Raw genomic sequence first — 20096 nt, forward strand, 5'->3', positions numbered from 1 at the left:
CTCTGTAGCTACATTTCCGTTTTACTGGACAAAATAAGTGAGATTTAGATAAACATTGTGGTTATTATGGCCATTTTCCATCTTTTCAGTTCACTTGATTATAAGCATTTTTCTGTTACATCATATCTCAAACGATCGGATGTAGTTCTTTTCCATTTTTCTGGAATACCATAATGACTTCTTAAAGTTGGAAATCTTGTGCAATTCTGAAATCTCGGCCATGTAATGTAGCTCCAATGGACTGCAAAGTTCCTTTCACTCACAGGTATGTTTCTTGGTCCTGCACTTTTTCTAAGTCTTAATGCAACTTGCAAAGACAAATATTTTGTTACTCATGTCGACGTAGGGATATAAAGAACATCATTCCAAAAGAACATTCAGCTGTTGGCCTGTAATTACGCTTTAAATGTGTTTTTCTAATATTTCCAAATCAAATTACCTTCTTAGATGACAATAACAGCAAATTGGGACTGTGTTTAAAACACTATGTGGCAGTTAAATCAGAAGACTATCTGAGACAAACATATACTATATTGGAGCGACTGTGCCTGCTACATGAGGCTTATAAGGAAATGTTTTGAGAAGTAATGAGAGTCTCTTCTTGAATATGCCTAAATGGATAATGGGCTGCTACATAATAGGAATATTACATCTTTCCTCAAGATAGAGATTTGACCTCATTTGTATAAAAGCATTAACATCACAGCAGATTCTCAGCTAGACCAGTCAGACCATGGACATCTAGAAACCACTTTATCTTTCTGTCAGTTTTCATGTTCACTGTTATCGTCTCAGTGTTATTTTTAGTGGGAAATTTTGTTACAATGTCTTATTATTGCATTTCACTGTACATTCTGTGTATTATGACCTCTGTAGACATTGTGATACTGAAGAATACGAACAAGTAAATAAAAACCCGTAAAAAGTTTCCTTTGTGCTAAAGAATGTCTGTTCCCTTTCATATGTAGGGTGTGCATCACTATCACATTAGATAACATTATTATTAATTTTTCTTCCTCAGGATATACGGACTTACTGGATGTTTGATTGAAATGAAACACTTTTTAAATACAATATAAACAATTTATGGTCACATTACGTCTCAATTCCATTTAAAAGTTTGAAACTGGCTGCACATTTAGTATACAAATTACATTTGGTGAGCTCACACTGTAAGAAGCACACATAATATTACGTCAACCTTGGATTTATATTTTATAACCAGGAATCAAATGACTGACTATCTGAAAGTTTTCAGCTGTGTATGCCTGTAATTGATATCTAACACATGACGGGATTATTGGGAGTTCAGTGATAATATTCTTTCAGTACATGGATTGTTTTTATACACAAATAGTGAAAGCGAGAGGCTGTTTCTCCATCATGATGGAACTGATGTGCTCTTTATGACACAGATATATTAAACACATTATTGGTAAAAATAAGTAATTAACATTTCATGCAACATAAAAACAATGGTTTTGCTGTAGATCAGCAAAGTACATGTTGTAAAAATGATAGGTTCATTCGTTTTTATTTTTAAATAGAGGCAGATTTGCTCTTATAATGTACACTGTAACATATGTAATAGAAGATTGATCTTGAGATGGTGTGGAAAGCTATATATCAACACCTGCGACAATATTCACAACGTAGTTTGTATTTCATAGTTGTCAAATACAAAGAACAAACAAAATATTAGGTATTATACATGCTAGTTGTACACAATAACTATCCGATACTTATAAATGTACACACTCAATTATTATAGTATTATAGCGTTTATGAAGTTGTGTAGATGTAATGTGATAAAAATAGTTGCATTTTTAAGCAAAATAATTATCTGATGCTTACAGTCCTAAGTTTTAGCACTGGTAGTAAAACACAGGGCGCAAGAAATTGCTGGTCAGCTGTAGGATACGAAGGGGGTACGTTTTGTGAAAGCAGGTATCTGCAGACTTCTTTGTAGCCTCCATATTATTATTATATTCTGCACAACTTAAAAAATTTTAAAATTTATATATTACTGCTACTTCTAGGAAATCTCATATTCTTGTTACATCAAAAGAAATTACCTTCAGGGAAAGAGAAAACAAAGTGGAGCTCAGAATAAAATTAATGTGATTGCAACATACATGCACCTTTGTAGCATGTACTGCAAACTTCATAGGTGAAGTATGCAGCACGTTTCGTACTTGAGACAAAGTATTTGTTTTCCTCCTGCCAATTACTAAATGACCAGCAATTCCTTAGCTCAAAATACACACATGTGATACCATTGAACAGACGAGACACTTACTCACAACGAAATAACAGTGGGAGAGGAGAATTAATGGCTTCATTTATGCAATACAAACTCATTGTACTCAATGTTTTATTTCAGTCATCCTGTCACATTTTAAGTGTCCTAGGTCTGCTAAAAAAAGAAGTACATGAGTTTGCAACAGCATTCATTTGAACAATAATTATCATGACAATGACACAAGAAAATATTTTAATTAATATCACGACATTTATAGGTATCTGCACCTTTACAAATGGGTGCTACAAGTGAGAGAAGATATTACTGCTTCATTCCTTTTTCACAAGATTTGTCCTTGCCAAAAAGAGAGTTAGAACACTTCACTGTGTTGGGCAAAGATGTATTGCTTGCTAGTCATTTTACAAAAACATGTCAAAGATCTGACAGTCTCTTCCCTTTAGATTTGTATGAAATCTATTGTTTGTGAGGTAAAAATGAATACAACATTTAGACATCAGTACTAATTAATAAAAGAGTGTGGGCAAATTAGTAAGACTGGAGGGTGGCAGCTTTCCTTCATTTCTTCCAAAAAGAAGAACGCTTGTGAGAAACTGATATTCCATAGTTGGAACTGTTTTCGTCTTATATCACATTAGAATATTCGAAAATTATTTAGACTGTTTTCTTATTTCTCGTTCAAATGAACTTCTGGCTCACTTACAAAGATACATTTCTTATATTTTTGTTCAAAAAAATAAAAGTCTTTAGATATATAGCGACAGTCACATACATTGTATTAGACAAATTACTATCCTACGTAACATCAATAGCTTTAAACAAATTACTTGCTTAATAATTATAAAATGTATTTTGCCCATTTATTTACAGAGTTTGACTATCGTCAACAAATACAGTGGCTAAAGCTTTCATTCTAGAACCGTTATTTTACTTTATCATGATGTGATAGTGTTTGATACATCCTTCAACTACGTGTATCATTGAAATTATTGAGCCATATTCATGATGTTAATTTAGAACAATGGCAGTACATTCGTTTTTTTTTTTAAGTGATGACCGAATGAACGACAGTCATTGCAAGGGCAAAGTACATTTTAGAACTATCGTTCAAACGCGTTACTGATAATCCTACGGATGGATTTATTTGTAATCTTGATGGAGTATATTAAATGTCACACATTCATGAAGTAGCTTTGCGATTTATATTCGTCCATTTTGATAATAATATACTGCAAAATAATACATCTTGTAGATACACCAACTGGAATCAAAACGATAAGTTAGGCTACGACATCACTAAGCATTTTTTAAATTTATTTTGGGAACAGCACATTGATTGAATACATTATATTTGTTCATTATGAGATAACTTGTTACTGATACTGCATCGTCTATTAACATACACCGTACGAAAATCAGAAATTGTAGCGAAACATCAGTGGATTTATAAAACGATGTCCTCGCCACGGAGGCATTAATATTGTATCTCCAAATCCCACACGATACTCAAAAGTTCCCCCTTTTCTTTTTAAAACGACTCACTTTGGCCCCATGGATTTGGATCTCGCGCCATTTCACAGACGCCACGCCGTCAGTTTATCCAGGCGGCAGGTAACTCACTTCCCGTATAGTGCACAAAGCCGACACTGACTCGTGCGGCAACCTCACGCCACGTCACGAAACAGGCTCCGACCAACTTCAGCGGGAGAACCGCAGCTTCCCGCGCCTCTCCCGTGTGACGTCACAGCTCCCGTCGGCCTCTTAGAGTAGCCGCAGACGGGTGGTGCTTCGCCTTGAGACAGGTGCTCGGATTGTCTTTCTTTCTAAACTAAAAAAATGATACCTTCCGTAAACAATGCTACAATAAAATAACTTGCATTGTACATGTTTATACACAAAAAATCTGTTGTCTTGGGGAGGACCGTTACAGAAAAGCGCTTAGAGCTATTCCATGGTTAAATACACGTCATACATGTCGGTAATACAGGACTTCCTGATACGTTACAAAAGAAAGCAGTCTTTGGGTCTGAAAGAGTTTGAATTCTCTTTGCTCATATGTCTTGTTGTCCTGGTATGACTCCAGCTTCGTCACCGGGGATGACCTGCAACACCCAGTCGCGCGCACTCCATCTGTAGAGGACAAGAACACGACTTAAGTTTCATTTAGAAGGAATTTAACGACAGTTTGAGTAGATGTAAGTACAGTTTAGTACAGGGCATGGATTCCCTTCTATAACTGCAGACAGAATGTAATACACAAAACAACAATACAAGAAAACGCAACAGACAACAACAATTTTTGTTTTTTATTATTCTTTGGGTAACATTGGGGTCCTCCTAATCTTTCAGTCTCATGTATCTTCCCACTTTCTCCGGCATAGTGATTTTATTCATTCACAAATTTATTTCATGACAACTACTGAAAATAAAACTGACAAACCAATTACTACGATTTAAATTTACAGAGTACTTATGAAGTGTTCATACCTTATTACAGATCATCTGGCACACTCATAAAAACGAGGATATCTAACGGGCAATCTAAATCCAAAGGAAGTGCAATGGCTGTGTATTACAAGTGAAGGGACAGTTACAACTGCTCGTCAGACAAATCTAAACAAGTTAAATAGCATTAACATCACATTAACATTTAATTACATAGGGCCCACTTCTGGAATATAAAATGGTAACATATCAGAAACAAAACTGTAGAAAAGTGAACATTTAATTACACATATTAGCACATGAGTAGAGGTAATAAAATTATGGACGATGTGCGAAGCTGCCTGTATGATATTAAAAGTAAATAAGATTTCTACCCGTACATATATCTTTATACATATAGCAATATAGGTACGGTATCATCCTGTAATGTTACTGCTCATTCCATCCCTAAGTTTACTATCTAGATTTTTGTTTTGAATCATACATTTGTACAACTGATATGTCATCTAAATATCTCATTTCTATGAGTAGAGTCGTCTCTTTAGTAACGTAGATTACTTTTGTTTGTATGCAAAACTCTACTATAAAGATTAAAAAACAGGATTTCTAGTGATAGTAAATTTAGATAATAAATCTCTTTGGTAAACTTCATAAATGATTCGTTAACTTTTAACAATGACGATGTGAAGCTGCTCAGAGTTAACAGCATTGACATATGTTTAACATACATACCACAGTTGTCTGATCTGATACTCTTTGATTTATCTGACGACCACTTGTAACTGTGCCTTCACATCTAACACAATACCACTGTATATCCTCTTCATTACAATTTGCCTGTGAGATTTCTCCGCTCATTATGAGCATATGGGACGATCTTTGATATCACATAAATTTCTTAAATTTACTTTATAATAAAAAATATAGCAAAGGATCGTCATTAACAGGTTCTTTATTTTCACACAACGCACTATTATTCCGTGGCATGTTGTGACTGTAGTTTGGGTATATGGCTGAATATTTCGTCATAAAGTTTTTTTTTTTGGTCCTAAGATTTTTGTCATAGTTCTACATCACTTTACTTCTAATTTTTGTTTTAATGCTTTGTGTTGGAGGGTAGCTGCGTTGCTTGGAGTGCTTCTGGTTCGATTATTGTTGTATAACGACGTATTTTACAGTTCCAGGAAAGGCATTTTTCGTTTTATACATTTTTCGCTAAGTGAAACGTGTGTTCTGTTTCTTTGTAGTCCTTATTATACTGTTATTTTTCATTCCTTTAAAGATATTTCTGCGCAGTACCCAATTATTATTTGTGATTTTTAGGTCCATACTCTGGCAATAAGGACCCTGCCAACCAAAAAAATAGCCGCGCGGTTTGAGGCGTCTTCTCACGGCCTACGCGGCTCCCCCCGTCGGAGGGTCGAGTCCTCCCTCGAGCAAGGGTGTGTGTGTTGTCCTTAGCGTAAGTTAGTTTAAGTTAGATTGAATAGTGAAGCTTAGGGACCGACGACCTCAGCAGTTTGGTCCCATAACACCTTACCACAAATTTCCAATTTTTTTCCAGAAAATATGGAGGCTGTATTAATAAGAAAATTAGAGAAAAGTAAAGATGATGGTGTTAATGCTTCGGGTGTTCGACACAGTCTGCCTCCACAATGCATGGAACATTCATACAACATTGCGAAATTGTAAGAAAAGTCCTTCTTTGGGATGCTGTTCAACAAGAAAGCCACACTAGCTTGAACTTCAGTTACGGCGTCAAAGCGTGACCGCTCATGTGAATTTCTACTCCCTGTCATTTGTGGTAGGATCTTATTGATAACAGCAAGTATCATTACAGGTACTGATTTTTCAGAAAAAAAACTGTACGCATTTAGCCTTTCAATCAATTCACGGTAGCTCTCCAAGCTTCATTGTTTTTGATTGTGAGTCAACCTGTGCGGTAAAAACTTCTCCCTTCTTCCCCTTCTTGAAAACCCTCTGCAGAATGTCTTAAATATTTGATTTCTAGATGATGCTCCACGTTTGTGATTTATGACAATGTTGACACAGTATGGCTTCATATCCACTAGTTATAACTGCCTGCTCACGTCGAATGCGCGTCTGTTGTTTAGAGTTGTTAGCTTACGATTCTACCGTAATTACTGCGCTGACGTCGCTTGTACGTCAGCAATAAAATCAGTCTCGGAACTTTTTGAGCGGATTATGTCGGACATTGGAAGTTCTCAGCGTTTCGTTTCTGGGAACATGTTACCCATGTGTTACCTGAAGTGGCAGAAAACAGAAACTCACCTAGGAGCTGAGTGCTGCGCTGGCGACCACGCACATCGCCATGATCAGTGGCGACATGGCCACGTCGCCCGCTTCCGCCGCTGGTCCGTAAGCCATGATGCCCATGTCACGGACCTCAGGTTCTGCTCGCATGTAACACAAGACAGAGTATTATTAGAAACATAACGTCTCTTCTGTGTTATCACAATTAAAACTTAACTGTACAGAATCGAAAGAGTTTCCCCTAGTACCCAACACGGAAAGTTGCTCAAATCTGAAATATACTGACGGGAAAAAATCGCAACACCAAGAAGCAGTTGCACGGCATAAAGGAAAGTTGGTACTTACGTTTCTGAATTAGAGAGACGATGTCTATTCAAATTTCGGACCAGCCGCATAAGAGTGCAGTTAGTGGCGCCACTAAGTGAATGCAAGCCAGTTCTTGCTTTTAATAACGCTGTAACGGCCACGAAGATTAGTTGTCTTTGAGACTGGGCGTGGTGAGTTGGTGTTAGTCAGGAATGCGTTTAAGGTGACAAAGATCAGCAACTCACTGTCACGTAACAGGACTACGAGAAGCTGGATGCTCCTTCTGCGATATTACAGAAAAACTTGGCAGGAATGTAACCACTGCACATGATGGCTGGCAGCGCTGGTCGCGAGAACATACGGTAGCAAGATGACCTGACTCCAGACGGCCACGTGGCATTACCGAGAGGGACGGCCATCGTGTTCACCTTGTGGCTCTGGCGCATCATCTGGATCTACAGCAGCTATTTAAGCAGCGGTTGGTACTACAGTGACGCGACGAAGTGTTACAAATCGGTTCGTTAAAGGACAGCACCGACACAGACGCACTGTACCGTACATTCCACTGACCCCAAACGACCGCCATTTGCGACTTCAGTGGTGTCAAGCGAGAGCTAATTGAAGGTCAGTCTAGAGCTTTGTTATGTTTTCTGATGAAGCTAGTTCTGCCTCACGAGGGGACCTTATCGGAGGTGCATCGAGTTATGAGCTCCCACTGCCTGCTTATAGTGTGGATAGGCACCTATCATACCCTAAAATTCTAGGTGCCCATGAGGCCTCATTTTTGAAATATTGCCTGTTAAAGCTTGGGCAGCTCTTTACATACAGAAAAGTTTCACTGTTGTGGGAAGTGAGCCAGTAGCCGGGTGACAGCCGACACGGTAGGTCAGCGTGTTCGGTCAGAGGGTTAGCTGCCCTCTCTAATAAAAAAACTGAGTTAATCGATCAACAACGAACTTAAACGGATGTCTTACGACGTCCGTCCCGAGCAGATACAACGAACGAAAGCGAACAAAATGAGATTTAAAAAAGTGGCAAGCGAGCGTGACTCCCGTCCAGGCGACTTCGGTTCGAAACCCGTCTATGCTACTTTTGTTTCCTTTTTTCCAAATGCATGTTTTAATTTATAATTAATCATGAAAATTCCGCAAAGAATTGATTTAAGAGAATTACAAGCCTCTATAAATCAAAATTACACATTGAATGTCAAATTTTGTTTCAATCTTTTGGGTTTCTTTTTATTTTCACAGTATTCCATAACGTCAAAGCAGTGGCGTTTCCTGCAAACTTGAGAAAATACGGATGCGATTGCGACGAAAACGAATGTGCATTCGCACAATGTTCATGGAGTCAAAAGTACAAATGTTTTGATTGTTTTTATAAAAAGTGTCATCCGTCGGAACGTGCTCGTCAAAATATAGGAAAAACCGATTAACTTTCCATTAAATGAAACATATTTTTAATCCTTCATTCGTTGGTACCTTTTTATATTCTCTACCTCAACGGAACAAAATTAAAAATACAACGAAAAAAAATTGTACACTAATAAAATATTTCAAGAAATTACATTACGGTAAATTTCCTGTTAAAATAAAAAAAACACAAAAGATTGAAACAAGATTTGACATTCAATGCATAATTATGATTTACAGTGGCTTGTAATTCTCTTAAATCAATTCTTTGCGGAATTTCCATGATTAATTATAAATTAAAGCAGGCATTTGAAAAAAAGGAAGCAAAAGTAGCATAGACAGGTTTCGAACCCGAGTCGCCAGGACGGGAGTCTCGCTCGCTTGCCACTTTTTTTTTTTAATACTGAAAAGAAGTATATTTTTGGATACCGTCTTGTCCATTCATTTACAAATGAAACTATGGGCCAACAATTAGTTCATTTAATCTAGGTTCTCCATTCATTGAATGCAGTTGTTTAGAGGTAGTTTTTTAGATAGTAATTAAAATCAAATGAAATACGTCCTTGGATACAGCAAGTGGATTACACAGGTCCAATTTTCAAACATCATTGAGATTATTCTGATGTTTGCAAGTACATATACTTCTGTTGTCTTATGGTCTTGATTGTTTACCTCGCCCAGTCATAAATTTGAAGTAGTAGAGATTTGGGTTAACATTATTTTGATTATCTCATGTGGCTACCATACTCATGGTAGATGAGACTAATTCCCAAATCTACCGAGAAGCATCTTCTCGCATGAAGTCAGTGAAATACGTGCTAGTCTGAATGTATGGAGTCGAGATAAATGCCCATCCAGCCACTCGGCTACTGGCTCACTTCCCACAACAGTGAAACTTCTCTGTATATAAAGAGCTGCCCAAGTTTTAACAGGCAATATTTCAAAAACGAGCCGCATAGGCACCTAGAATTTTAGGGTATGATAGGTGCCTATCCACACTATAAGCAGGCAGTGGGAGCTCATAACTCGATGCACCTCCCATAAGGCCCCTCGTCAGTGCCAGTGAGGACCATGTGCTGATTAAAAGGAGGTCAGCTGAGGGACTGCAACCAACCTGCCTGCGTGCTGGACACGCTGTACCTACAACTGAGTTATGACCTGGAGTGCGATTTCTCATGACAGCATGAGAACTGCAGTGGCTATCCCACACACCCTGACTAAAAACTTGCACATCAGTCTGGTGGTTTGACCTATTGTGCAGTCATTCATGAACAGCATTCCAGAGGGTGTTTTCCAATAGGACACACATACCGCTGTTGTAAACCAACATGCTCTGTAGTGTCGGTAGCCTTGGCCTGTTTGATCATAAGATATGTCTCCAATCGAGGACATATGGGACGTCATCGGCCGACAGCTCCAGCTTCATCCACCACCAGCATTAATCGTCCCGGTATTGACTAATCAAATACAACAGACATGGAACTCCATCGAAAAAATCAACTTCTGGCACCTGTGCAACAGAATGCATGTACGTTTGCGTGCTTACACTTAATATTCTGGCGGTTACACCGTTTCTTAATGTATCAGCGTTTCACGTTTGCAGTGGGTTATCTCATTGGCCTATGATCTTGCAATGTTAATCACTAAAATATGTTAATTACAAAATGGCTTCCCGAAATTTCATTACTCCAAATTAATTATTTCTTGGCGTTGCTTTTTTCCGTCACTGTAGTTAATGGCTTTAAACATCACTTTTAATTTACAATTTAGTTTTTAGTTCTGAATGTTAAATTACGACAGAATTTGGTAATTCAGAAATGGTGACAGCAGACTCTCCTCTCACACAAACGTAATGAAGTTTTGTGCAAACATAATTACATATTTCTCCTATTAAATCACTCCAGTTGACAGAAAAACTTCTCACAAAGGCTTGGACTGAGAAGAGACATGGAAAGGAAATATAAATGAGGAAATAGTATGAAGTAACACAATTATTCTTTGTAAGGGAGAGAGAGAGAGAGAGAGAGAGAGAGAGAGAGAGAGAGAGAGAGACATCACTGTATTTCGCAGTTATTGATAATATTAAAAACTAAAAAAATTGCGGTAAAGAAATAATTGCGCTGAATAGAACAGAAATATAAGATGAGGTACGATACGGCGGAATAACCACCATAACATAAAATGACTCGCACTAACCGTACTTTCTTTAAATCTCGGTTTAGCACATCGTGTATTCATCCTCAGAACTAGTGGTTTACTGAAAAACAAATGTCCGTACACAGATGCGGTGTTCTAAACTTGGCCCCGACACCATTTTGCTTAGTTTACAAACGCCCTTCCTTACAAAAAATACAAAGAAAGCATTTATTGCAATTTCTGTTTCTTAGCAGGGATTATCTAGAAGTATGTGCATAAGTAGTAACAAGCGTACAGAGTTCATGCAGTATAATAAGAAGCACATAAATCAAAGAAAATATTTGAGGCAAATAATAAGTAAAAACACATTCATTATATTCTTCTAAAGCAAGATAAAGTAGTCTTAAAGTGATGGCAAACGTTCACAGGTACGTACTCGAGCTTCTCCTGACCAAAGCAGTCACTTTTGCCACCAAACCTACATATAGTGCTTAATTATAGTATGCTCATCATAACTGCTGAGTGTTTTCCGGGCACCGACGTGAAGTTCAGTTAATGGGTTTCAACGAGTTACGTTAAGTGTAAGTGACTTACTGCCAGATACAATGGAGCCGCGTTGTACATGCAAGGAACGTTTACCATCACGAAGCATAGGACGACAGAAGCTTAAAAGAGTGAAAGTCGACTGACCTGCGAAAACTGCGGGTTCGGGTGAGGGCTCATACAAGGGCATCTCTGCCGTGTGCGAGGACAGACAGACAGACAGAAAAAACAAAAATGAAAATCTGCAAGCAAGAGTTCACACAAGCAAATGCTGGCTGCAACAACACATACTCCAGGGCTGCCAGATCACAGAGGTGGCTTCACGTCTGTTAAGGAAGAGTACTTCCTTGTCAGAGAATATCGTTGGAAATAAGTTTTTTCTATTATCATGCTTATTAATATTGCAGGTGAGTGCATAGGCAAGGGTGATACTACCAATGGGTTTCTTTACGGCCAATTCAGTAATAACACTGCTCTCTACGCTCATAAAAGCGTAAAATTTTGAAACTGCGCCTTCGTAAACCTGGCAAACCTGTTGTAATTAATTGCAATTATAATATTTACATCGATAACCTGATTATCATTTACAGAAACAAACGTTTATAAAGTGAAATATAGTACAAATTAGTAAGCATAATTTGAGAAATTGCCCATTAATTCTGATATGGATTATAGAAAATAAATAATTCTAGATTAATTAATAAATTATTTCAGAATCTGCGTGAAGGCGAAGATTCATAAATATTCCCACAATTTAAGGATGTATTAATTATTTATAGTTTAAAAGACGGCTGCAAAATCACTTTACTAAGGTAGTTTATTTCATCTCTCTAGAGAAATTTTAAATTACATCTGTTATCAAATCGGACGTCAGATAGGTGAAAAAGTGGATACCAACACATAGTAGTACACGTATTGTAACCATAAACATATTATTTTGCGTTTTGCAGGGAAGAGAAAAATAAAAATTTCAGTACATAAAGGGCGATGCAAAGATGCTGCTGATGTAAGCAGAGCAGGAGAGTACAGTTAGCCTCTACAATAAACAGCTGGAAGCATAGTGTACAGTAATTAAACTAATGACTGTATAATTTTTTTGATCGAGGTGGATACTGTTGCTGTAACGTTCCAGGAATGAAGATTATTGATATGAAAACTGTTCACCGTATCTTGGGTATCGTTGCTTGCTGGTTTGTGACACTTAATCTTTATTAGCACCACTCATTACCATCTGGTGCCACAGAAAACAAATTTAAGCCGTTAAGAAGGCACTAAGAAAGTATTGGAGATCCACTAAACTGTCAAAAGTAATCATATAGGAATACATTGCCGTTTCCGTTAGTTCTGTTCTGATTTATAATTCGTTAGTTACTGTGCAGAAGCACAACATTTACGGCAGAAACTGTACTTTCGTGGTATGACTCCCATGATTTTAAAAACTGCTCATGGTTAAGTGACGTAAAAGATAAACGGAGGAGTTAAGTGATATGACAGATAAAGAGTGCAAAATAACAGAGTCAGTAGGTTACATAAGAAGGCTGAAGTTTAATTTATTGCGGTTATGGAAATTATTCACAAAAAGAAGAACAACCATTCATAGCTGCTAATTAAAACGACCTCATCTTTTGTGTGATTAATATGGCCTACATATTACAGAGTTCACTCATTTGTACAAATACTGACTTAAAGAATCACACAAACATCGGTGTCTACGTATCACAGCGAGAAATATACAAGTATAGATACAGATTCTTTTACCTGCAAGTCAGTTACTTGTTAGAATCGTATGAGTTAACTTTACTACTATCCTCAAACCTTTCAGTATGTATTTGAAAAACTTTTCTTGATTCTTTGCCGTCTCAAATAGGTTTAAAGTAATTCAGCTGTACTTAGAATGGATGTGTTCTACTGATTAGACTATTGATTCCTGCCTCTGAAGCAGGAGACAGCACAGCAAAACCGTGACACTTCCAAGTTAGTGCACTGTTCACGATTAACATCGATATTTCACTGCCACATTGAATTGTTCATTATGCATACCAAAATAATGTAGAAGAATAACCATAAAATCAAAACAACGTGATTACATAAATGTGAAAACTTAATTTACATTCCCTTTTTCGCAGTCAGTAACAGTTGAAAACGGAACTGATGAAAATGCATATCATCGTGGCGTTGCGAAAATAGTTCTCCCTGGCCTTCAGTGACAAGAAGTTCACACACGCACTCTTACGTGAAAAGATTTCATAGATCGTTCAGAAGTTTGATTGGTCAGGAAGGTAGGTGTCAGGTTAGAAATCATGTGAGAAAGCTTACGATCGTCGGAAAATGCTACTTTCGTTTACGCCAAATGAGGTCTTGTTAAACTGCAGACTTCGGACTAATCTTCACATTAAATCTGAATGTAAGTAGATATCTCACGAGCATCTACTTTTTCTGTACTTTGACAGGTGGTTTTAGTTCTTTTTACTCTGAAGTATCCGAACGTGTTTATTGTTACACAGATTGTAATTTGTATAGAGTTCTCAATAGTGTACCTATGAACTCGGAAAATTTATCCGGACGTACAGCATTTGTTTCTCTTCTAATGCTATCACAAGCACTTATTTCTCACTGCTGTTTACGTGCTGCCCAAAGAGTTATGCAGTAAACATGCGCCAACAATCATAATTATACCTTAAACTTAGAACAAGAGGAAAAACAGTAATCCATGATCCCTTGGTCTTCGATTAACACAGAGTATTCTCAAAGGGTGAATATAAATCTAATGCCCACTTCAAATGATCGCCCGTAATTTTCCTGATGAACACAGTGAATGAATAAATACAATACAGCACGGTAGTGCCCTCCCCCATTAAACATGCACCGTGCCGAGGTGGGGTGGCTTGAATGCCCCAAAGATACTAATAACCAACAGAGAGGCGAGATAACTATGCACGGTGGCAGCAGAATTCCGAGAAATTGCTGATATGAGAGTCTGGACCATTTATTTATCTGGTCCTCTAACATTAGCTAACATGGCCGTGCTGTGATGGCACTGTGAACAGCTGATAGCGTTGAGGAACTACCGCCGTTACTTTTCCCGAGGGCATGCAGGTTTACCGTATGGCTAAATAATACCATTAATTTGGAAAAAATATTTCGGGGGTAAAACAGTCCCCCATGAGGATGGCCGGAAAGGAACTACTCATTAGGATGTCGTCCTCGAGGTAAACATATCTCGCCTTCTTCGGATTGTAGCGTGGAATTTTATATCTCTTAATCGAGTAGATAGTTTAGAAAATATAAAAACGGAAATGTACATAATGGGAATTAGTTGTATGATCTGACAGGAAAAACCGGACTCCTGATCAGGTGAGTTCCGGGTTACAACACTAAATCAAATAGGGGTAATGTAGGAGAGGGTCTAACAATGAATAAGAAAACAGAAATGCAGGTAACCTAATACAAATAACACATTATCCTAGCAAGATGACATTAACCCAACAACGACTACAACAACTCAAGCTTCCAAGTAGCTACCTACATAATGAAGAGACTGAAAGATTATATAATGAGAGAAAAGAAATGATTCTGATAGTCAACGGAGACGAATATTCGTTTACAACTGGGAATGGCAATTCGATAGAAGAAAAAGGAAGACAAGCAAAAATAGAAAACTCGAGAGGGGAAAGGAAATGAAAAGTGTAAACGCCCTGTTGAATAATGAACAGAATTTAATGACTGTCAAAGCTTAGTTCAAGAAACATTTAAGAATGTTGTACGCATACTAGAGGCCCTGAGACACTGAAGGTTTCAGAGTGGTTATGTAAAGGTAAGACAGAGATTTCTAAACAATAATTCAAGCTGTAAGAAATATTCAGAGGAAAATCTGTAGTCTGACCATAACTCAGTACTTATTAGTAGCAGATTAAAACTGAATAAATTACAAAAATGTAAGAAATTAAGGAGACTGGATCTGGATGAATTAAAAGAAATGTAGATTTCAGAGGACTCCAAAGGGAGCATTAGGCAACGACTTACTAAAGTAGTCTAAAAGGGAATACAATAGAAGACCAAAGAGGAACTTTGATACATGAAATGGTGAAGGAAACATAGGACGAAATAGGAAAGAATGACAAGCTCCTTGGATAATACAGGAGATACTGAACTAAAATGACGAAAGGCAGAAAATGGTTCAAATGGTTCAAATGGCTCTGAGCACTATGGGACTTAACAGCTGTGGTCATCAGTTCTCTAGAACTTAGAACTACTTAAACCTAACTAACCTAAGGACATCACACACATCCATGCCCGAGGCAGGATTCGAACCTGCGACCGTAGCAGTCGCGCGGCTCCGGACTGCGCGCCTAGAACCGCGAGACCACCGCGGCCGGCAGGCAGCAAATGAAACAGTCGAAAGCGAATACAGACGAATCAAAATGATATTGGCACAAAGAGGAAAGTGGTTACGCAGGAATAGCGAGAGGACAAACGCATGGCTGTAGAAGCGTGCACATATAGAGGAAGATGGATTCCGCCTACAGAATAATCAAAGAAGCTTTTGAAGGGATGAATAGAATACGATGTTAAGCCAGTACTAAGCAAAGAAGGGAAAGAGGAAATGTGAAAGGACTATACAGAAGGGCTCTCCAAGGAAAATGAACTTCAATAAGGAAAGAGATCAAGAAGTACGTGAATATAAGACGGTAGATATGACACTAGGAGAAAAATTTGGAAGATCAATGTAACAATTGAGTCTTGGAGTAACGAGATTACATTAGAATTATTGATACCCTTTAAGAGTTCCAATCATAAAAAAACAATTTCACCTGGTGCACAAGTTACTTGATATTAGCGAAATACCCTCAGACTTCAAGAACACTTTAATATTTCTAATGCTGTCTAGGTACTGACAGGAGTGAATAGTACGGAACGCTAAGTTAAAATCATGGTAGCAATGTGCTGCCAGGAATTATTTACAAAAGAATGGAAAAACTTGTAGAGCCGGATTTCCAGGAAGATAAGTTTTGATTGCAGAGAAATGTAGGAACATACGCCACAATACTGACCCTACGACATTTCTTAGAAAATAGGTACAGGAAGGATGGATTCCGTCTTGAGAAAAATGAAAGAGGCTGCTGAAGGAATGAGAAGCAACTGTACAAATACGAATAAGTTTATGGCATTTGTAGGTTTAGGGATAGATTTCTGAAAGTGTTGACTGGAAATTCTAAAAACAGCAAGCATAAAATACGGGGAGCGAAAGTTTATTCCCAACTTGAGCAGTAACCAGACTGCAATTATAGCAATAGAATGACATGAAAGGGAAATTGTGTTTGAGAGTGAGAGAAGCCTGTAGACTCTCTCCGATGTCATTCAGTCTGTACAGTGAGGAAGCACTTAAGGAAACCAACGAGAAATTTGGTTGGCTGGTTCAAATGGCTCTGAGCACTATGGGACTTAACAGCTGTGGTCATCAGTCCCCTAGAACTTAGAACTACTTAAACCTAACTAACTTAAGGACATCACACACATCCATGCCTGAGGCAGGATTCGAACCTGCGACCGTAGCAGTCGCACGGTTCCGGACTGCGCGCCTAGAACCGCGAGACCACCGCGGCCGGCGAGAAATTTGGGGTAGGAATTAACATTCATCAAGAAGATACGAGAACTTTGAGGTTTTTTCCACGCCGTTGTAGCACTGTCAGAGAGTGCAAACTAGGAAGGATATAAAATACAGACTGTCAATGTCATGAAAACCACTTATCCAAAAGAGAATTTGCAAACATCTAATATATATTTAAGTATTAGGACGTCTTTCCCGTAGGTTTATGTATGTAGTGCGCATTTGTACACTAGTGTCATGTGGACGAGTAGACACTTCAGAGAAGATCAGACTAGGAGTTTTTGAAATTTGGCGCTGTAGAAGAATGCAGGTAAGCTGATTTGTAGACCGATTAAATAATGAGGTGGTACTGAACCAAACTGGGGAAAAGTCAAATTTATGGAACTACTTGAATATAAGAAGTGATCGCTTGATAGGACACATACTTAGGTATCAAAGAAAAGACAGTGTGGTAAGAGAGACGTGTGGGTGATAAAAATTGTAGAAAGGGACCAGGGGATGAGTACAATAAACACGTTAAAATGGATGTATGTTGCTGTAGTTATTTGGGAAAGAAATACTCGTGCACTGGACGAAGTATCGTGGAGAGCTGCATCGAATCAGCCTTCGGAGTGAAGACAACCGTAATGACAATAAAAAGCAGAATAGTATGAGTATGAATGTTATCAACTTCTGTAACAGATGTACTTCATCTGAAATTTAATTCCTTTGTTCTGCAAAACAGTGATCATTAGAAACGATGACTACCACGCCTGACTAAATTTGTGTCGCTTAAAAAGATACTAGTCGCATGTTCTCGTCTGTGTTAACGTAAATTAACGCAGGTATTTAAAATTATACGTATACTTATTTTTGATTGGCGCCTTAACTCAGTAACATATGTGAGGTATTCAGTCATCAAACCACTTAAACGTTTGTGACCATGCTTCGATACGTGTTACAAGCAAAAATGAAATGACAAACTTTTCCCGTATATGTACACGGTATTTTTCATCATCACCTGAAGTTCATGTAGCATAAAATTAATTACCAACTGTGTGGGATCCCCTGAAAATGCAAAAGATGCCAACTAAAGAAAACTCTTTTTTTCAGAATGAGATTTTCACTCTGCAGCGGAGTGTGCGCTGATATGAAACTTCCTCGCAGATTAAAATTGTGTGCCGGACCCAGACTCGAACTCGGGACCTTTTTTTGTTTTTTGTAGATATGAGAGAATGTAATGGTGGTAAGTGCTCTGGAAATTTTCTGACCTCAGAATTAAAATATCTTAACTGTTTCGGTTTGTGATTAGACAAAATAAACATATGAATAATGAATATTTATTCAAATACTTGAATTCATCAACCAGGAATACCATATATTTAGGCAAAGAGTAGGTACTCACCGACTCCTCTCGTTGTAAACTTGAAGCTTTCGGAATCGCGGTTCCATCCGAATCGGTTCTTGGCGCGGACCTTAGCCTCATATTCCGCCCCCGGCTCCAGGTTGGAGATGAAATACCACATCTCCTGGTGGAACTGCTCGCTTGGCTTGGTCGGCAATACGACGTCCACCCAGTATGTGTCGTTGTCCTGCAGAAATACACCCACGTTTCTCTGTTCACACTTGTAGTGGAAAGCTCTAGTGACAAACATAAACACAGAAAGCACCAGGAGTTAAACCTAAGACACCAGGGCCGTAGTAAATGCGGTGATAAGGAAACAATTCTGCATGTAAGTTTATTGTAATGTAACTATCAGTGAATAAAACGAACGTTTCGGGCATGGTCAAGTGACATTTCTATGGGTTGGAAAAGCTGTAAGAAGAACGCTAAAGCCGTAGCTGTAGAGTCGATTTTACTTGTTGATAGTCGTCTTAGAGTTGGCGCGGTATTGTATTTAGAAATCTTTTATGTTAAGTGAGTCTAGCAGCAGAAACTTAGGCAACTGAAACAGCTTTTCAATGTTGATAAAAAGCGGCAGAGTTGTTTTCCAGATGCGTTCATTTCGTCACCGTGGATTTCTTTCTAAATGAACGTCTTAGGGAGACATCAACAATTCAGCGGCCGTCTTTGTAATTTAATTGTGACAAAGCGGCAGAAATATGCAGGGAACGTAAGAACAAGTCACACAGCACGTTATTGTGTTCCCTGCATGCTCTGAGGGCTGTGTTTGTGCCATACGGTCGGCGAAGTGAATCACTGCGAGAAACAGCTTTTCAGCTTCTGTATTGGGTTCTTCGGCTGACGTTACTGGAAGTTGGTAGACAGTGGTATTGAAATTGCGAAGGAGACAATTTCAGCATGAGAGAAGAGAGGGACACAGTGGCCACGGAACATACACTCCTGGAAATGGAAAAAAGAACACATTGACACCGGTGTGTCAGACCCACCATACTTACTCCGGACACTGCGAGAGGGCTGTACAAGCAATGATCACACGCACGGCACAGCGGACACACCAGGAACCGCGGTGTTGGCCGTCGAATGGCGCTAGCTGCGCAGCATTTGTGCACCGCCGCCGTCAGTGTCAGCCAGTTTGCCGTGGCATACGGAGCTCCATCGCAGTCTTTAACACTGGTAGCATGCCGCGACAGCGTGGACGTGAACCGTATGTGCAGTTGACGGACTTTGAGCGAGGGCGTATAGTGGGCATGCGGGAGGCCGGGTGGACGTACCGCCGAATTGCTCAACACGTGGGGCGTGAGGTCTCCACAGTACATCGATGTTGTCGCCAGTGGTCGGCGGAAGGTGCACGTGCCCGTCGACCTGGGACCGGACCGCAGCGACGCACGGATGCACGCCAAGACCGTAGGATCCTACGCAGTGCCGTAGGGGACCGCACCGCCACTTCCCAGCAAATTAGGGACACTGTTGCTCCTGGGGTATCGGCGAGGACCATTCGCAACCGTCTCCATGAAGCTGGGCTACGGTCCCGCACACCGTTAGGCCGTCTTCCGCTCACGCCCCAACATCGTGCAGCCCGCCTCCAGTGGTGTCGCGACAGGCGTGAATGGAGGGACGAATGGAGACGTGTCGTCTTCAGCGATGAGAGTCGCTTCTGCCTTGGTGCCAATGATGGTCGTATGCGTGTTTGGCGCCGCGCAGGTGAGCGCCACAATCAGGACTGCATAC

At 39.1% G+C, this 20096-nt stretch overlaps 1 protein-coding gene across 1 annotated transcript in view; it reads right to left on the reverse strand.

Annotated features, from left to right (window-relative positions):
- Positions 1 to 1095: 1095 nt before the first annotated feature.
- The window catches only part of LOC124798345 (neurotrimin-like), a 917636-nt gene continuing 898635 nt past the window's right edge, over positions 1096 to 20096 (reverse strand). Inside the window, exons 8-11 of the mRNA XM_047261703.1 lie at positions 18369 to 18555; positions 11524 to 11568; positions 6998 to 7119; positions 1096 to 4390 (exon numbers count right to left, since the gene is read on the reverse strand). Of these exons, the coding sequence (XP_047117659.1) occupies positions 6998 to 7119; positions 11524 to 11568; positions 18369 to 18555 (354 nt within the window). The 3' untranslated portion in view covers positions 1096 to 4390. The remainder of the gene's footprint in view (positions 4391 to 6997; positions 7120 to 11523; positions 11569 to 18368; positions 18556 to 20096) is intronic.

The sequence above is a fragment of the Schistocerca piceifrons genome, chromosome 5 (assembly GCF_021461385.2).
Source record: "Schistocerca piceifrons isolate TAMUIC-IGC-003096 chromosome 5, iqSchPice1.1, whole genome shotgun sequence".
In the NCBI taxonomy this organism is placed as follows: Eukaryota; Metazoa; Arthropoda; class Insecta; order Orthoptera; family Acrididae; genus Schistocerca; species Schistocerca piceifrons.